The sequence below is a fragment of the Delphinus delphis genome, chromosome 10 (genome assembly GCF_949987515.2).
Source record: "Delphinus delphis chromosome 10, mDelDel1.2, whole genome shotgun sequence".
In the NCBI taxonomy this organism is placed as follows: Eukaryota; Metazoa; Chordata; class Mammalia; order Artiodactyla; family Delphinidae; genus Delphinus; species Delphinus delphis.
Window position 1 is genome coordinate 65,217,732 of NC_082692.2, and position 18,968 is coordinate 65,236,699.

Below are 18,968 nucleotides of genomic sequence, written 5' to 3' on the forward strand. Positions count from 1 at the left end.
GCTCAGAAAACTGCAACAAAATACCATAGGATCAGGATGACCTAAAGATTCACATCACACAGCATCCTCAAAGCCTCTGCTCACCTCCGGTGGCGGGGGCGGGGTGTGTGTCCAGTGGGGGCTGTCCCTCTGTCCCAGCTGTGGTGAAGCTGTCTCTTAGGCATGACTGTGTTGCCACTCACCAGACCCCTAGAGGCAGTAGCATCCCAGAAAAAGCAAAGCTGCCAGCCCTTGCCTCCTCCTCCAGTCTTTGCTGCCCACTAGTAGGGACCATTGACTCTGCTTTCCCTGCAGCCGTACTGATTGCAAGGGGTTCACAGTTGAGTTTGTGGCAAGAATGGATTTGGGGTCCTGGAACCCACCTGCTGTGGCCAAGGTAACCTTCCTGGACCATTAGCCTCCTGCAGGCCTTACCTCTTCTCACTCACTGGCAAGACTCCCCAGGCAGCACCTCCCCCAACCAGCACAAGGCTGCACAAGGCTCCATGGCACAAGCAACATAGGAGCCAGGCGCAGGGCCTGGCTGTGCCTTACTGTTCTCCAGCCTCTGAGATCTCTTGGGCTGCAAGCACAGACAGGCCACTGAGTTAGCTGTCCTTGTTTAATGTTCTGGACCAGTTTAGACACTCAGAGACCCCAGCATGAAGGTAATGCTGCAGCAGCTTGGGTCTTGGGATCCCTGGGAGGTCAGGCAGTGTGTTGGTGACTGGGGCCTGGGGCCCCATGTTGTCACTGCCACAATGGCTACCACGGGATGGCTGGCAGAAGTTCTGCTGGTAGGTGGTGCTGGCACGGGAAGGCTGGATCTGCACAAAGTGGGCAAGGCGCTGGGGGAGGTCACTGAGTCCTGGCCCTGACCGGAAATCAGCCTGGTAGGAGGATTCAAGGGGCCGTGGCTGGCGCAACTCCAGTTCACAGGGTGCCCAGCGCAGGAAGGTGTGCTGCTGCCACAGGCGCTCCAGGTCTTTCCGCCTTCCGATTCCCTGTAGCAGGCAGTAGGGGCCCTCCTCAACGGTATGGGCCCTTGGCCCACAGTCCTGGCACCAGGCAATTCCTTGGGCCCCTCCTATACCCAAGCCTGCCTGGTGATGCCTGGCCTGTGCCTGGCCTCCCTGGCCTGGACCCCAGCCTCTTTGGCCTGCATCCCCAGTCATGCCTTCCATTCCAGAGTGAATGAAGCCCCCAGAAAGTCAGTGGTTCCTAAGATATTTGCACATTGTCAGGCAAGCTGGTGGGGGAAACCAAAGCAGAGGTACATCTGTTTGTAGAATGGGCTGTTTCCCAGAAGAAAGAGGTTGTCAGGAAGACAGACACTCCTCTGTCTGTATAAAGAGCCCTCTCTCCCTGCAATGTCTTTTCCCCTCCACCCTACCTCAACTTCAACCTAGACTGGGAGTCTGCCCATTTTCCTTCCTCTCTCTAGCACTCACTTTGTCAAAGGAAGTGCGGTTGTCATGCTTGGAGAAGAAATGTTGCTGCGCTGGCTCCTAGAAAGACAGTGAAAAAGAAGGTGAATGGGGAAAGATGATGCTTACCTGTCCCCAAGATGCTAACTCAGGGCCCCATAATGGAGGGAAGTTGCCAGGAGCCACCATCCTTAAACTGCTAAACTGCCAACACACTGAAAGGGCAGATAAAAATTAAAGCAACACCTCATTCCTGGAACATCTCATCCCAGCACTTGCTCTCAAAGCAGAAGCCTCTGGGGCCACTGATTGAGGAAAGGGCTGAGGCATTTTCCAGGACATCCTGCCGTTAGTGGGGCAGTGGTTTAAGTTTCACATTGGGTCCTTTAGATCATCCAGGACTAGGCTCCAGCTCTCTCCTCCTCTCTTTCACTCTCTCATCAACAACCCAGCCTCTTGGCCCTAAATACCACCTGGAAACTGAAATTTCTCTCTAGAGCTTGAGCTCTCTCCCGAACTCCAGACTCACTAGCCAACCACCTGCTCCATATTCCCATGTAAATGTCTTAACGGGCATCTCCAGACACATGGCTGAGCTCTGGATCATTCCCCAAAACCACCCCACCTATAGCCTCCCCCAGCTCAGGTCATGGCAGCTAGATCTTGCCAAACACCTCGGAGTCCCCTTAATTCTTTTCTTTCACACTCTACATCCAGTGTGCCAGGAAATCCTGCTGATACTTCCTTCAATATGTACCCAGGATCAGACCACTTCTCAGCATAGCCGCTGCTTTCTCTGGTCTAAGCCACCTTCCCCTCATGCCTCAATTACTGCAAGAGCTTCCCACTTGGTGTCCCTACTTCCAAGCTTGCCTCTCCAGTCTATTGTCCTCTTAGCAGGCAGAATAACTGTTTTAATATGTAAATCAGATCACACTCCTTGTTTGCCAAAAATCCACAACAGTTCCTCATGTTTATAAAAGTCAAAGTCATCATAGTGGTCCATGAGATCCACATGATATTGATTCCTCCATTACCTCTAGCCACACTGGCGTCCTCACTGTTCCTCAAATACACTAGCTACTTTCACCTTGGACCTTTGTACTACCAGTTACTTCTGCCTGGGACTTTTCTCCCAGCTGGCCATGACTCCCTCTCACCTACTTCTTGGGAGGTCTTCCTTGACCACTACTACACCAGCAGTCCCATCACCCCAACCCAGCATTTTTCACCTTCTAACATACTGTATTACTATGTATTATGTTGCTGTTTACCATCTGATGCCCCTGACTAGAACACAAGCACCTCATGGGCAAGGTTACTGTCTGTTTTACTCACATCTATAACTCCAACACTGAGCCTGGCACTGTGCTCAATATATATTTGCTGTTAAATCAGTGAACAGGGACAGAAGATCCCCAGGGCATTTGCTTTAGCCCAGTTGGGGCCAGAGAGCCATGTTCCATCCCCAGGCAGAGAGAGACCACCTCTCAGGCCCCTAGACCTCAGCAGGAATCTCTCCCAAGACCGTCCACCTTGCCTTTGTGCCTGGTCTCTGCCCCCAGGGTCCCTCCACCTCAGCCACTCAGCTTCTCCTGCTGCGGACCAGAATGAAGTACCTGATCTGGTGAGTCCAATCTTGGCTGGGTTGGGGTATGAGCAATGGCTGACAATAAGTTGCTAGATAAAAGTCAGGGGCTAGCTCCATCCCAGATCCCTGAACCAGAATCTTCGGGGTGGAGCCTTTAACAAGCTCCCCTATTGGGACCTCCTGCCTTAGACAGCTGGTGTTCTCCAAATCGAATGAAAGCTCCATGAAGGTAGGAAGCCAGCTGGCCTTACCTTTTATTCCTCATAAAGCAAACTGACACAAGAGATTAAAAACCCAGAGCCCTTTCAGGAAAAAAATAGAAAATCTTCAGAATCTAGAGCTAGGCAAAGAGTTCTTAGATGTGACACCAAAAGCAAGAGCCATAAAAGAAAAAAAAATCAATAAATTAGACCTCATCAAAATTTTTTTTTAAGTTTTGCTCTGTGAAAGTCCATGTGAAGAGGATGAAAAGACAAGTTACAGACTGAGAGAAAATAGTTGCAAATCACATATCCAATAAAGGACTAGTATCTAGAATGTATAAAGAACTCTCACAACTGAACAGCAAAATAAAAATTCCAATTAGAAAATGGGCAAACAACATGAAGACATTTCTTCAAAGAGGATATACAGATGGCAAATAACACATGAAAAGATGTTCACCATCACTGAATGTTAGGGAAATGCAAATTAAAACCACAGTGAGAGGGCTTCCCTGGTGGTGCAGTGGTTAGGAGTCTGCCTGCCAATGCAGGGGACACGGGTTCGAGCCCTGGCCCCGGAGGATCCCACATGCCATGGAGCATCTAGGCCCGTGTGCCACAACTACTGAGATTGCGCTCTAGAGCCTGCAAGCCACAACTACTGAGCCCACGTGCCACAACTACTGAAGCCTGCGTGCCTAGAGCCTGTGCTCCACAACAATGAGAAGCCCGCACACCACAACGAAGAGTAGCCCCCGCTCACCACAACTAGAGAAAACCTGCGCACAGCAATGACGACCCAACACACTCAAAAAAAAACAAAAAAACCCCACAGTGAGCTATCATGACACATCAACCAGAATGGCTAAAATAAAAAATAGAGACAACACCAAATGTTGGTGAGAATGCAGAGAAATACAATCATTTGCTCAATGCAGGTGGGAATGTAAAATGTGAAACAGGCACTCTGGAAAACAGTTTGACAATTAAAAAAAAAAGAACTTAACATGCAGGAGGTACAATATAGGGGTAGGAGAAAAAAAGTTATTATGGGATTATATGAAATCGTGTGTGAAACTTTTGAAAATTGTAAAGTGCTATAGAATTTAAAGAATCTTTCCTTCAATTAAAAAAAATTTCCATCCACATTAAAAAACCAAACAAACAACTTAAATGCAACTACGGGGACTTCCCTGGTGGTCCAATGGCTAAGACTCTGAGCTCCCATTGCAGGGGGCCAGGTTCTATCCCTGGTCAGGGAACACGATCCTACATGCCGCAACTAAGAGTCTGCATGCCCGCAACTAAAAGATTCTGCATGTTGCAACTATAAAAAGATCCCGCATGCCACAACTAAAAAAAAAGATCCTGCATACTGCAACTAAAGATCCCTCACGTGGCAACGAAGATCCCGTGTGCCGAAACTAAGACCCGGTGCAGCCAAATAAATAAATAAAATATTAAAAATAAATAAATAAATGCAACTATCATATGACCCAGCAATTGCACTCCTAGGTATTTATTCCAAAGAAATGAAAATTTATGTTCACCCAAAAACCTGTACACAAATGTTCATAGCAACTTTATTTGTAAGAGGTAAAAACTGGAATCAGCCCAGATACATTTTCATAGATGGATGGTTAAGTAAACTGCTATATACATACCACAGAATACTACTCAGTAATGGAAATTGAACCGTTGATACACACAACTTGGAGGAATCTTCAGGAAATTATGCTGAGCAAGAAAAGCCATTCCCCAAAGGTTGCATGCTGTATCATTCCATTCACATAACGTTTCTGAAGTCACAAAATTTTAGAAATGGAGGAAAAATAGCAGTTAGGGACAGGGGAAGGGTGGAGGAATGAGAGGCTGATGGGTATAAAAGGGCAGGACCACGGGCTTCCCTGGTGGCACAGTGGTTGAGAGTCTGCCTGCCGATGCAGGGGACGCGGGTTCGTGCCCCGGTCCGGGAGGATCCCACATGCCACGGAGCGGCTGGGCCCGTGAGCCATGGCTGCTGAGCCTACGCGTCCGGAGCCTGTGCTCCTCAACGGGAAAGGCCACAACAGTGAGAGTCCCGCGTACCGCGGAAAAAAAAAAAAAAAAAGGGCAGGACCAGGGATCCTTGTGATATTGGTCAGTATCTTGACTGTGGTGGTGGATGCACAAACCTACACGGGTGATAAGATTTTATAGATCTTTTTTTTTCTCTTGCAAATGAAGTGACCAACAAGGGATTAATCTCCAAAATATACAAACAGCTCATGCAGCTCAATATCAAAAAAACAAACAACCCAATCAAAAAATGGGCAGAAGATCTAAATAGACATTTCTCCAAAGAAGACATACAGATGGCCAGGAGGCACATGAAAAGATGCTCAACATCATTAATTGTTAGAGAAATGCCAAGTCACAACTACAATGAGGCATCACCTCACACCAGTCAGAATGGCCATCATGAAAAAATCTATAAACAATAAATGCTGGAGAGGATGTGGAGAAAAGGGAACCCTCCTACATTGTTGGTGGGAATTTAAATTGGTAACAGCCACTATGGAGAACAGTATGGAGATTACTTAAAAAGCTAAAAATAGAACTAGCATATGATCCAACAAGCTCACTCCTGGGCATATATCTGGAGAAAACCATAATTCAAAAAGATACGTGTACCCCAATGTTCATTGCAGTACTATTTATAATAGCCAGGACATGGAAGCAACCTAAATACCCATCAATAGAGGAATGGATAAAGAAGATGTGATACATATATACAATGGAATACTACTCAGCCATAAAAAGAAAGAATGCCATTTGCAGCAACATGGATGGACCCAGAACTTGTCATACAGAGTGAAGTAAGTCAGACAGAGAACAACAAATATCATGTGATATCACTTATATGTGGAATCTAAAAAAATTGTACAAATGAACCTATTTACAGAACAGAAATAGAGTCACAGATATAGAAAGCAAACTTATGGTTACCAAGGGGGAAAGCAAGGGGAATGGATAAATTGGGAGATTGGGATTGACATATACACACTACTATATATAAAATAGATAACTAATAAGAACCTACTGTATAGAACAGGGAACTCTACTCAATATTCTTTAACGACCTATGTGGGAGTAGAATCTAAAAAAGAGTGGATATATGTATATGTATAATTGATTCACTTTGCTATACAGCAGAAACTAACACAACATTGTAAATCAGCTATACTGTTATTAAAATTAATTTAAAAAAGATTTTATAGATTTTTATGGGTTTTTATGGCCATGCCACGTGGCTTGTGGGGTCTTAGTTCCCTGACCAGGGATCGAACACAGGCCCTCAGCAGTGAGAGCGTGGAGTCCTAACCACTGGACCACCAGAGAATTCCAAGATTTTATAGATCTTAATACACACACACAAATGAGGAAATCTGAATGAAATAGGTAGATTGCAGCAATGTCAGCGTCCTGGTTGTGATATTTTACTATAGATATGCAAAATGTTACCATTGGGGGAAACTGGGCAAAGCATAAAAGGGATCTCTCTTTACTAATTCTTACAACTGTTTCTGAATCTACAACCATCTCAAAAAAAATTTCAATTAAAAAATCTGGAGGTCTGGGGCATGTTCCAGTTGCCCCCCCAATCCCTCCCCCATCTCTACCCTTAGCTTTAAAGTTGTACACAGCCCTAGAATGTGGATGCCTCTGCTGTTGGAGGCAGGTCTGAATTTGGAAACTCACTATTCTTACAGTGACAGGATCATCTATCGACTCCCACTGACTTGAGTTTTATTCTCACAACTGTGGGAGTCTAGTGAAAAGTGCAGTAATTTCCTCTCCACCCAGGCAGTTCTAAGTATTCTTGTCCCTGAGGAGAATTTCACCTGCATCTTTGCTTCTAAACCATCTAAAGCTCCTTTTCCACTCAGGTGGTAAAATCCGTGGTCTCTGAGCAGGTAGGGCTTGGGCTAGGGTTTGAGCTAAAGAGGCCTTGGAAGAGAAGTAGGTTTCCTGGGATGGGTCAATGTTTGCCTGTGGGAGGACTAAGGGCCTCTCTGGAGGCTGGGCAGTGTGCAATTAGTGGGGTACTGAGTGAGGAGTCCCTGTGGCAGACTGAGGCATGGTGGGGGGTGGGGCAGAGGCAGAGACACAGCAATCACGGCACCACCAACGAAGGACCTGCCTCCAACCATGAGCCCTGGCACTCTGGCCTGACCTTAAGAACAAACAAGACCAGGATTACATTTCCCAAGAGTCAGACAGGTGAAGGCCAGAAATAAACTAATCTGGTTTAGAAGAAAAAAAGAAAAAGAAGAATAAAAAGAAAAAAGAATCTTCTTGCATCTGAATGACAAAATTTCTACCTGCCCCAAACTAAAGGTAAGTGGCTGCTACATCTTGGAAAGGTTTTCAACAAGAATAGCTGCAGTCAGCCAGCTGACACTTGGTATCTCTCAGCAAATAAGAAAAAAGAATGTGCGCCTTCCCTGAGTAGTCCCACTAATTAAAACAGCTTTAGATCTAGAAAGGGTCAGACTTGGCATTTGTATAACCTAAGCCCAAGATACACAGACCATGCTATTTTGGGGTTGCTGATAATGCCAACATGTAACAAGACTTCACTTCAATCAAAATATGTCCCCAAATATGTCCTCTACTCTGTTCCTGGGGGACAGACTAAGAGGACATTCAGGTCTTTGGGATGAGGGCTGCCACTGAGGACTACTACAGACACCCAGCAGGAAGTGCCCAGGTTACCTCTGTCCCTGTACTAGGCAGATCTCATCACTCTCTCAAGGGAGGTGGCCCCAGACGAGCAGTCTGGAGTTGCATTTGGGCCTTGCTCAGTAGGCAGTACCAGGCAGCCGTTCCAGCTGGGCATGCTAAGGAAGTTCAGGCTCTGTAGCATGGCAGACTCCAAGACCCTGCTCTTGGCCTGGGAAAGCAATTTGTAGAGAATCCAGATGGCCAGTCAAGTAGGACCTGGCTAGAGGCTGGGAAACAAGAAGCTGCAGTGGGCGGAGCATGTTCCAGGCACACCTCTAGGTCCCTCTCAGCCCTCCTCCACCCTGATCTTTCCCAGGAGTCTGATGTGAGCACACTTCTCACCAGGTTGACTTCCCTCTGACCTGAAAGGAAGCCTGGAAAGGAGATGGAGGGAAGGAGGGAGGAGGTGTTTCTTCTCCTGGCTCCCTTCCGGGCCCGCCCCTACCTGGCTGTGTCTCTCTACCCGAAATCACCACTTCTCCAAGGAGAGCCCTCTCCATACCACTCTCTCCATCTGGGTTCTAGGAGCCATGCCTTCCCCTTGTTCCTTAAAGCCCAGCAGTACTGACCACTTGGTTGTTACCATCCTGTGAGAATGCCTTTCCCTGAAGCTCCCACACCTACTCCTTTATATGTATACCCTCCTGAGTTCTGTTTTGAGTGGGCTTTTTACTTTTGGGACCCTGACTATGCTCAGTGTCCCCTCCTTGTCTCCAGGCCTGGAAGCAGTGGAGGGCCTGCAGCCCTGCGTCCCTCTCCTGTTATCTGGAAGCCTTTTCCAGCCACCCTAGGCCGATTCTGCCATCACTCCTTTCCAGTCCTCCTTGGTTAGGCATGGGGGAGGACACCTGCCACTTTCTATGCTGTTTTACTGACCAGAGGAGGCCTCCTACTCACTCCTGAGCCCCTGGACTACGAGGCTGCCTGTGAGCTAGACCATTGACTTTCATGGCATCAAGGAATCTGTGCTGAAGGACAGCCGTCTGCAAAACTCAAGGCTTACTTCTTGGGTTCTGGAGGCTCTCTCTCCATGACCACCCACCCCACCTAGACCCTGACTCTTCCTCCATTTAGAAGGAGCAGTGAGCAAAACTGTCCAGCCTGGTACTGGCTCTTCTCCACCCATGTATCTGTAGGGGGAGGACCTGACATTTCAGGGAAGAGGGGCCAGGCCTCATGCAAGTCCTGGGGATAGGCTGGCCTCAAGTGTCAGTCCAGTTGCGTTAAGGTTGAGGATATTGCTCTTGGGGCCTGAGAGAAGCAGAATCTGGCTCAGCCGTGGCAGCTGCACCCAGGGCTGCCTCGTACCTGACAGCGCTGCAGGAACACTGCTGGGGGCTGGGGCTTGGCTGCAAGGCGATATTCTCGAGCACTTTCACTCTTGAATTGGCCTCTGTAGTGCCCATAGAAGCCACTGTTGTGCTGTAACAAGGCAGGCTTGAGGGTGAATCCCACCCCAACCCCCACCCTGAGTCCTAGACCTCAGAGCCCCCAGGCTAGAAGCCTCTCCTGGGAGTTCCTGACAGAATAAAAAGAATCAGAGAAGGAGGGACAACCTGGAGAGGCGCCAACAGAGAGGTGTCTCCATCCACCATTAGAACAGTTGGCCTCAGCTGTGCTGGCCCACCTGGGAGGGTTATGTCTGTAAGGAAAGGGTGCCTTCCTTCCTTCCTCCCCTCCTTCCTCTCACCCTCCCTCCCTCCCTCCCCCCCTTCCTTCCTTTCTCTCTCTCTCTCTCTCTTTCTTTCTTCAATAGGGTCCTAATATGGGCTGGGGACACACACAGCAGTGAAAAGACAGAAAGACCCTGCCTCTATCAACCTTCCTTCTGGTGAGGGAGTAAGACAAGTGAATAGAGTCAGGAAAGAAAGAACCTGATGACTAGATCGAGTGACAGGGAGTAGGGACAGCATCTCATGACAATGGGCATGGTACTTGAAGGAGTCAGCCATGTGAGGGGCAGCAGAAGAGCATTCTATGTGGTGAGAACTGCAAGTGCAAAGATTCAGAGGCCAGAGACAGAGTTGTGTTGGAAGAACCGAAAAAAAAAAAAAAAAAAAAAAGAGGCCTTATTGACTAAAAGGCTGTGAGCAAGACAAGGAGAAGTAAGGTGAGGTCAGGGAGGGACAGGACCTAGACTGGGTTAGGAACATGGATTCTCTTCCAAGAGCAAGGGAAGACTTCAGCAGGGAAGGGGACCAGACAGGTTCTGAGTTAGGGTGATTTAGGAAGCACTGAGCAGAGTTTTGAGAACAGGGCCACCATCTAGTAGCATGGTCCTTCCCTGGGGGATCTGAGAGGAAGTCCCCTTCATTGTCTTCCCTGCATTGTTAATAGAGGTCAAGGGTCACTGAAAAGCCAGGATTAAATGGATACATATTCTGCATCTATTGACAAAGTCACGAACACCTGTTTGCTACACACTTCGTTATTCTGGGGCAAGTAGGGCACCCTCTGAAACTGGAGCACTTAAACAAAGGATGAACTTTCCCAAAGAAGTACTTTACCAACAGTGGATACCTTCTGGAGAGAATTTCAGAGACAAGGACTGGCAGAAGACAGAAATGAGCACCTACTGGGGGTATAAGAAGCTGTACTGTGCTGATGTCATTAGGCTGACAACATGGATGACCATGTCTGGCCTGGGAACTCTTATGGCCCAACCTCACTGTCCTGAATACCCCCTGGAGAGGACAATGTGTCTAGTCCACGCCATGATCATAGTCCTGAGCAGAAAGAACCTGTTCCCAGCTGGCCTCTGGCCATCAAAGTGGGCTCCTAAGCGTGCCTGGGAAGCCCTTTATCTTTTCATCCCACTGAGTGCTTGGGTCATCCAACTCGTCTGTCCATCCTTCTACTATTGTCAAACACTCCCTTCTCTCTATTCAGTTTATTTCAACGGTATTTACTGGGCCTTTACTGTATTCCAGGCATGGGACATACAGATAGTAGAAGGCAGTCTTTAGCCTCAAGATGTTCCCAGTCTAGAGAGCAGTCAAACTACAGAAGTTTGGGGGGATCAAACAAAGGACTGGGAATAAATGGGGTGGCTAGAGGACTAAGAGGATCAGCTAATCCAGGCATGAGACCAGGACACATGGAAGAGGGCATGGTGTCAGGAAGACTAGATAAGCTGTAGGGGGACCTCATAATGGCAGAGGGGGAGTGGGCAGTTTGGGGTCCTCCTCTAGCCTGGATGCTGGATGAAACCACTCTCACTTTATTCTCATGAGTAATTCATATTTCAGGTACTACCCCAGGGCCAGGGGCTAGGATTAATGTAAAGTACACTCTTACCCAGGAGCCTACTAAAGCACTTTGCATCTTTCTGGGAAACGAGCAGAAAAGGCAAACTTTCCTCTTGTCTTTTTGAGGTTACTTCTGGAGAAAGAGCATCTCAGCAGGTCAACTTCTTGTTGCTTAGTGACAAAGGGATGTTGTGACTACACAATGCTCCTGATTGTTGAGGTAGAGCCCAGCCTGCTACCCCTTTGTGCTTCCTGCTCTATTCTTACTTCTCTCTGAGAGAAATCTGTCCCTCAGCATTAACAGCTTGGGAGAGTTCTTATATAAACATATAAGGCTCCACAGTGGAGTCTGATGAGCTCACAGTCAATGAAATAGCGAATATTTTAAAGGCAAATCCTGCATTTTTTAAACTTCAACCATACTGCCAGGGATATAAATTTATAACATTTCATGGAGTTAGAAGAAATGCTAAAGGGGCTGGTAGCTCTTAGGATAAAAATGCTGCTTCAGAATAAGGCTCTATCAACTTCTCAGGAGTTTGTGGTGACTGGGAACACTAACTGGTGGCAAATGTTGGTGAATGTTACAAGGGCCCAAGTGAAGGAGGAGAGAGCATAACAGAGGAGCAAAAGAAGCAGCATGAAAGTATCTGACACCATGGTTCCATCCCAAGCTAGCCTTGGGCAGATTATTGTCTCTCTCATTTATAACACAGGGACATGAACAGTTCACTCCTTTTACTAACCCAAAGAAGCTGGCGATTAGCCTCTAAAACTCTGCCAACGAAAAGTTCAAAAACAGGAAACACTCAGTAGGGCTTTGTCACTGGCACAAGCCCTACTAGCCAGAAAGTCCACCCTATTAGTATAGTAACCCTGGAGATCCCCTCTCACATGTATTCACAACTACAAAAATGTTCATTGCTGTATCTGTATAGGGGAAAAACTATAAACAGGCTGAATGTTTATCAAGAGGACAATGAGAAAATTGGCCTATAATCAAACAACGAAATAATGGAGTTACTATAAATTGGCTACAGATACTTTTTTTTTAACATCTTTATTGGAGTATAATTGCTTCACAATGGTGCGTTAGTTTCTGCTCTACAACAAAATGAATCAGCTATACATATACATATGCTCCCATATCTCTTCCCTCTTGCGTCTCCCTCCCTCCCACCCTCCCTAACCCACCCCTCCCAGCGATCACAAAGCACCGAGCTGATCTCCCTGTGCTATGCGGCTGCTTCCCACTAGCTATCTACCTTACGTTTGGTAATGTATATATGTCCATGCCTCTCTCTCGCTTTGTCACAGCTTACCCTTCCCCCTCCCCATATCCTCAAGTCCATTCTCTAGTAGGTCTGGCTACAGATACTTGAATCCACAGAGATAAATCTTAAAAATGGTAAGTCAAAAAGTTGTAGAGGGAATTACCTGGCAGTCCAGTGGTTAGGCCTCTGTACTTCCACTGCCGAGGGCCCAAGTTCAATCCCTGGTCAGGAAACTAAGATCCCACAAGCCACGGGGCACCGCCAAAAAACAAAAAAAAATTGTACAACTTGACACATTTTGATCTATGTATACATCTATGAAACATAACCACAATCTAGGTAGTAAACATATCCACACTCCAAAGTTTCTTTCTGCCCATTAGTATTCCTTCTATATGGCACTCAGGAAACTGCTGTTTGGCTTTCTGTCACTATAATTTGCATTTTCTAGAACTTTATGTAAGTGGAATCATCCAGTATGTATTCTTTTGTGTGTCTGTCTTCTCTCACTTGGCATAATTATTTTGAGAATTATCCATGTCACTGTGCCTATCAGTTGTTCATTCCTTTTTATTGCTTAGTAGTTTTCCATTGTATGGATATGCCAAATCTCTCCTCTTGCTCTTTTTTTTTAATTTATTTTTTTAATAGACTTTTTTTTATAGTTTTTGGTTCAAAGCAAAATGGAGTGGAAGGTCCATAGATTTCTCATATACCTCCTGCTCCCACACATACAGAATAGTACATTTATTATAAATGCTGACCCTAAATCAACACAGAATTATCACCCAAAGTCCATAGATTACCTTAGAGTTCACTCTTGGTGTTGTTCCTTCTATGGGATTGGACAAATGTATAATGACATGTATGCACCATTATAGTATCAAAAAGAATAGTTTCACTGCCCTAAAAATCCTCTGTGCTCAACTTATTCAGCCCACCCTCCCCCTCTAACCCCTGGCAACTACTGATCTTTTTACTATCTCCATAGTTTTGCCTTTTCCAGAATGTCATACTGTTTAGAATCCTGCAGTATGTAGCCTTTTCAAGATTGGCTTCTTTCACTTAGTAAAATGCATTTAAGTTCCCTCCATGTCTTTTCATAGCTTGATAGATATTTTAGTCCTGAATAATTGTCCATTGTCTGGATGTACCACAGTTTATTTATCCATTCACCTACTGAAGATGACAACTTGATTGCTTCCAAGTTTTGGCAATTATGAATAAAGCTGCTATAAACATCCATGTGCAGGTTTTTGTGTGGGCATAAGTTTTCAACTCCTTTGGGTAAATACCAAAGAGCATGACTGCTGGATCATATGGTAAGAGTATATTTAATTTTATAAGAAACTGCCAGAACATCTTCCAAAGTGGCTGTACCATTCAGCTTTCCCATCAGCAACAAATGAGAGTTCCTGTTGCTCCACAGCCTCACCAGCATTTTGTGTTTCCAGCATTCTGGGATTTTGGCAATTCTTAAAGTTGCATAGTGTTATCTGTTTTATTTTGCATTTCCCTAATGCATACAATGTTGAGCATTTTTCATATGTTTATTTGCCATCTGTGTATCTTCTCTGGGGAGGTGTCTAGCTCTTCGGCCAACTTAATTTTTTTATTGTTGAGTTTTTAAATAGATTTTGGATACTAGTCCTTTATCAGCAATGTCTTTTGAAACCACACACCAATCAGGTTTTTGTCCCCACTACATCACTAAAACTGCTCCCTTCCAGGTCACCAATAATTAATTCTCACTCCTCATTTTCCTTGACTCATCAGCAGCATTTGACACAGCTAACCTCCTCCTCTTTGAAGGATGGTCCAGGTGGCTTCCACAGCACTTCACTCTCCTGGGGTTCCTCCCCTATCCCTAACCACTCCCACTCTGGCTCCTTTGCTGCTTTTTCTTCATCTAAGCCTCTAAACGTTGTGTGTCCTAGGACTCAATACAATCTGTTTTCCATCCATACTCCTTCATTGGTGATCTCATCCCATTTCATGACTTAGCCAGCCATCTATAACTACTGTGCGTTGACTACTGAGAGGGTCTTCATCGGCTAAGGATGCCTGGTGAGGGGTGGGTGGACTGCAGGGTGTGAGTGTGGAGGTGGGAGGGTCCATCTCGTGAGGTGCGCGTGGGTGGGTGTGTTGGTGCCCGGCGAAATGTAGATGAGCAGGCCAGGCCCACGCTTAAATGGTTAACGGTTGAAACCGTTAGGACCGTTAAAACCGTTAGTAGCCTGCCGCAGCGGGGGCGGGGCCCAGGGGGCGAGGAGTAACTCTCATTGGTCAGAGCGCGCCCTGGGGGGCGTGGCCACGCAGCTTAGGCTGCCTCCGCGGGACCAAGTGGCCTCGAGGCAGATCCCGCAACCCCACCCAGTTCGGGCGCGAGCCGGCCCTCAGAGGTGGAGGCCGGAGGGGTTTGGACAGGGCGGGCTGGAGCGGGGTGAGGTGAAGGTGGGGGAGGGGGGCTGGGGAGCCGTCGGGTCCTCGCGAATGGGTTCGGGATTCCCGGGTATCTCGAGGAGTTTCCCAGGGCGCTGGCTTCTCCACTTGTCTTACCTTTGAGTGCCTAGTCGCCCTTCCTTTCCCTGTGATGAAAGACCAGCCTGGCTCTTCAAGGGACTTGACTTCTGTGCTTATCCTTGGAGAGCTGTTTTCGCCAGATGCGCTGGGGACCACGGCCTCCTGGCCTGCCTCAGAGACAAGAGAAAGAGAGTACGCCCCGGAAGTCAGGGTGAACCGGAACCCATGGAAACCCACTGGGATTGGTCTTTGATTATTATGATGGAAAATCCCTTGGAGGTCTCTGGAAACGACAGGGAGTGATTTACTCTGGGGCATGTCGCCTGGTAGAAAAGAAGAGACTGAAAATGAGAGAGAGTGACTGTACGCGAGGTTGAGGCGGGCCTGGTGGAGGCCAGAGGGGCCACAAAGTCTGAGGGAGAGATTAGTTTAACCTGTGGCCAAATGGAGGAACCGTAGGGGCCCTTGAAGGGCCTTGCACCGTGGCCTCAGGATTCTCAGAGTTGAAGACCGGGTCAGATGGGAGGGCTCTGTGCCCCTTAGGACACCCTCTTCAGCCCACATACTCCTCCCTGCCCATCACCGTGCCAAGGCCTTTCTTGTGGAAATAGTCGCATGCACTGAAACCTTTCTCTTCCTTTTATGCTTCCTTTAATGGGACTGGGGAATAAGAGAGAGAGGGAACTCTGCCCTTGAAAGTTTTTAAAGTGTGCATTTCAGTTTTCATTTACCTTAGAATGGCTAAGGTCCTACCTAAGAATGACTACCTCTTCATTACTGTTGTACTAGCATCTGCAAGGGAGCGTTGCCCTCTGAGAATATAAAAGCATATATACAGATAGCATGGTGACAGGTGAATGCAGAGAGGACAGGTAAACCTGAGACTGAGCACATCAAGCCCCAGGTGGTCGTTAAGCATAGTCGCTGTAACCATGGAATTTCTTCAACAACATTTAAGAAACCTCAAGAGTAAGTTAGGTCTGGAACCTGGGGAGTAGTCATTCTAAACCCCAAACCACATACTATATAAATTACTCTCCTCTGTCAGCATAAACAGAAATGGAAGACAATAGAGGATTTATTATCTATATGTAGTTATAATGGCCTTAAATAATGGCCTTATAGTGATATGTATAAAATTGTCTAGATTCTTTTTTTAAAAAATAAATTTATTTACTTATTTATTTTTGGCTGCGTTGGGTAATCGCTGTGCATGGGTCTTCCCTGGTTGCGTTAAGTGGGGGGGCTATTCTTTGTTGCTGTGCACTGGCTTCTCATTGCGGTGGCTTCTCTTGTCGCGGAGCACAAGCTCTAGGTGCGTGGGTTTCAGTAGTTGTGGTGCACAGGCTTCAGTAATTGTGGCTCGTGGGCTCTAGAGTGAAGGTTCAGTAGTTGTGGCACACGGGCTTAGTTGCTCCCTGGCATGTGGGATCTTCCCAGACCAGGGCTCAAACCCGTGTCCCCTGCATTGGCAGGTGGATTCTTAACCACTGTGCCACGAGGGAAATCCAAAAATTGTCTGGATTCTAAATCTAGACTTTAGATGGAGGAAATTCTGCTAGTGTGAATGGAAGAAAAAAACTCGACTATCAAAGAAATAAGTAAACATGGGACTCAGGAATCCCATATTTATTTCATCTCCTTTATTAAAATATATAATAAAATTTGTGATTAGGGACTTGAAATGCAATAACTGAAAACAAATCATATATATTTTTAAAAATATTTATTTATTTATTTTTATTGTGCCGGCTGTTAGTTATGGCATGAGGAATCTTCAGTTGCAGCATGCAGACTTCTTAGTTGCAGCACGCATGCGGGATCTAGTTCTCCAACCAGGGATCGAACAGGGGACCCCTGCATTGGGAGTGCAGAGTCTTACCTACTGGACCACCAGGGAAGTCTGCATCTATTTTAAATTTGTGGATACTTGGAAAGATTTGCTCCATTGTCATAATTTAGTTACTCATTTAACAATAAATATTTTCTGAGCACCTATTATTTGCCAGCACAATTTCTAGATTTTGAGGATACAGCAGTGTACAAAACAGACAAAAATTCCTATCCTCAAAGAGCTTAAAATTACATTCTGGTAGGCATGGGTGTGCATGCTGAGACAGGCAAAATAAGATAAATTCATAAAATAAGTAGTGTATTAGAATGATAGGGTGGAGAAAAAGCAGGGGAGAGACATAGTGATTATTATTTATTTATTTATTTTTGGGCTGTGCTGCGTGGCACGCAGAATTCCAGTTCCCTGACCAGGGATCCAACCCATGCCCCCCTGCAGTGGAAGTGCGGGGTCCTAACAACTGGACCGCCAGGGTATTCCCCATAGTGATTATTGAGGTTTTACAATTTTGAATAATTTGAGAGAATACCTGAAGGAGGTGGGATAGCCTATTATGCTGATATCTGAGGAAGGTGTAAACCAAGAAAGAACAGAATGGGCAAGGGATCTGAAGCTGGTGTGTATCAAGTAAGGGAGAGCAATAGTGAGGAGCCCCATAAAGGTATGGAATGGAGTGTAAATGGGAGAGAGGCAAGGTTAAGGGAAGACTGCAGAGGACACAGAAGAAAACCATGAGAACTCTGGCTGCAGTGAAGAGTTTGAACAAAGGGGTAATATGATCTGACTTATGGTTAGAGTAACTTCCACCCTTTCCTAGAGAAGAGACTATAACTTGGAACAAGGGTGAAATCAGGGAGACCAGTTTGGATTGCGGTAATCCAAGCTTCTGGCAGTGGAATGAGGTTGTCAGATATAGCAAATAAAAATACAGGATACCCAGTTAAATTTCTGGATATGTTTTGTAGGAATTACCTTAGTATTTGCTTAAAGATTGGATTTGAGAAAGAGGAGTCAAGGAGGACTCTTAGGTTTTGGCCTGAGCAACTGGAAAGATGAAGTTGCCATTAACTAGAATGGGAAGACTAGATGGGGAATGTTTGAGAGGAAAGATAATGATCTCGGTTTTGGATATGTTAAGTTTTAGGTGCATATTAGTCATCCAAGTAGAGATGTCAAGTCAGCAGTTGAATATAGGAGTCTGAAGTTCAGGAGAAGCGTCTGGGCTAGAGGTTGCAACTTTGGGAGTTGTCAGCTAATACAAGGTATTTATTCATTTATTCACTTTTTATTGTGGGAAATTTCAAATATATAAAAGTAGAGATTCTTGATGAATGAACTCCAATGTACCTGTCACCTAGCTTCATCAATTATCAACCCAAGGCCAATCTGTACCCCTCCCCAGCTGCCCAAGCCCATCTCCATTGTTTTAACGCAAAGCACAAAAAAATTAGATTATTTCACCCATTTAAAACTTAGGTATATATAAAGATAAATACTCTGTTTTTGTCATAACCAAAATATCATGATCATACTTAAAATGACAATTTCTTAATATTATTAAGTAACTAGTCAATGTTTAAATTTCCTTGTTTTCCTACAATTCAGGATCCAGAATAAGTGGACCTGTACAGTTGACCCTTGAACAACACAGGTTTGAACATCACAGGTCCACTTATACATGGATTTTTTTTCAATAGTAAATACTACAGTACTACACAAGCAGTTGGTTGAGTCCTGTGATGTGGAACTGCAGATGTAGAGGAACCACGTATACGGAGAGCCAGTTATAAGTTATACCTGGATTTTCAACTGCACTGAGGGTTGGTGCCCTTAACCCTTGCATTGTTCAAGGTCAAGTGTACTTGGTTGATGTGACTTATACATCTCTTCTTTTTTAATTAAAAAAAAACTTTTTTTTTTTTTGGTTTTTTTTTTTGGCTGCATTGGGTCTTTGTTACTGCATACGGGCTTTCTCTAGTTGCGGCAAGCAGGGGCTACTCTTTGTTGTGGTGAGCAGGCTTCTCATTGTGGTGGCTTCTCTTGCTGTGCAGCACAGCCTCTAGGCGCACGAGCTTTAGTAGTTGCAGCACATGGGCTCAGTAGT

General features: G+C 45.8%; 1 protein-coding gene across 2 annotated transcripts; it reads right to left on the reverse strand.

The window, feature by feature from the left end:
• Positions 1-587: 587 nt before the first annotated feature.
• CIMIP7 (ciliary microtubule inner protein 7) lies at positions 588-12,692 on the reverse strand. 2 transcript variants are annotated; one of them, XM_060021442.1, is made up of 4 exons: positions 11,265-11,291; positions 9,276-9,389; positions 1,431-1,487; positions 588-1,004 (listed from the first exon to the last, which is right to left on the reverse strand). In XM_060021442.1, exons 1-4 carry the CDS (start codon positions 11,289-11,291, stop codon positions 588-590), a joined length of 615 nt encoding a protein of 204 aa, XP_059877425.1. The 2 variants fall into 2 exon arrangements, 1 of the variants encoding a protein (XP_059877425.1); XR_009520784.1 differs by lacking the exons at positions 588-1,004; positions 9,276-9,389; positions 11,265-11,291 and adding an exon at positions 12,653-12,692 and having other exon boundaries at positions 1,225-1,487.
• Between the last annotated feature and the right edge of the window lie 6,276 nt (positions 12,693-18,968).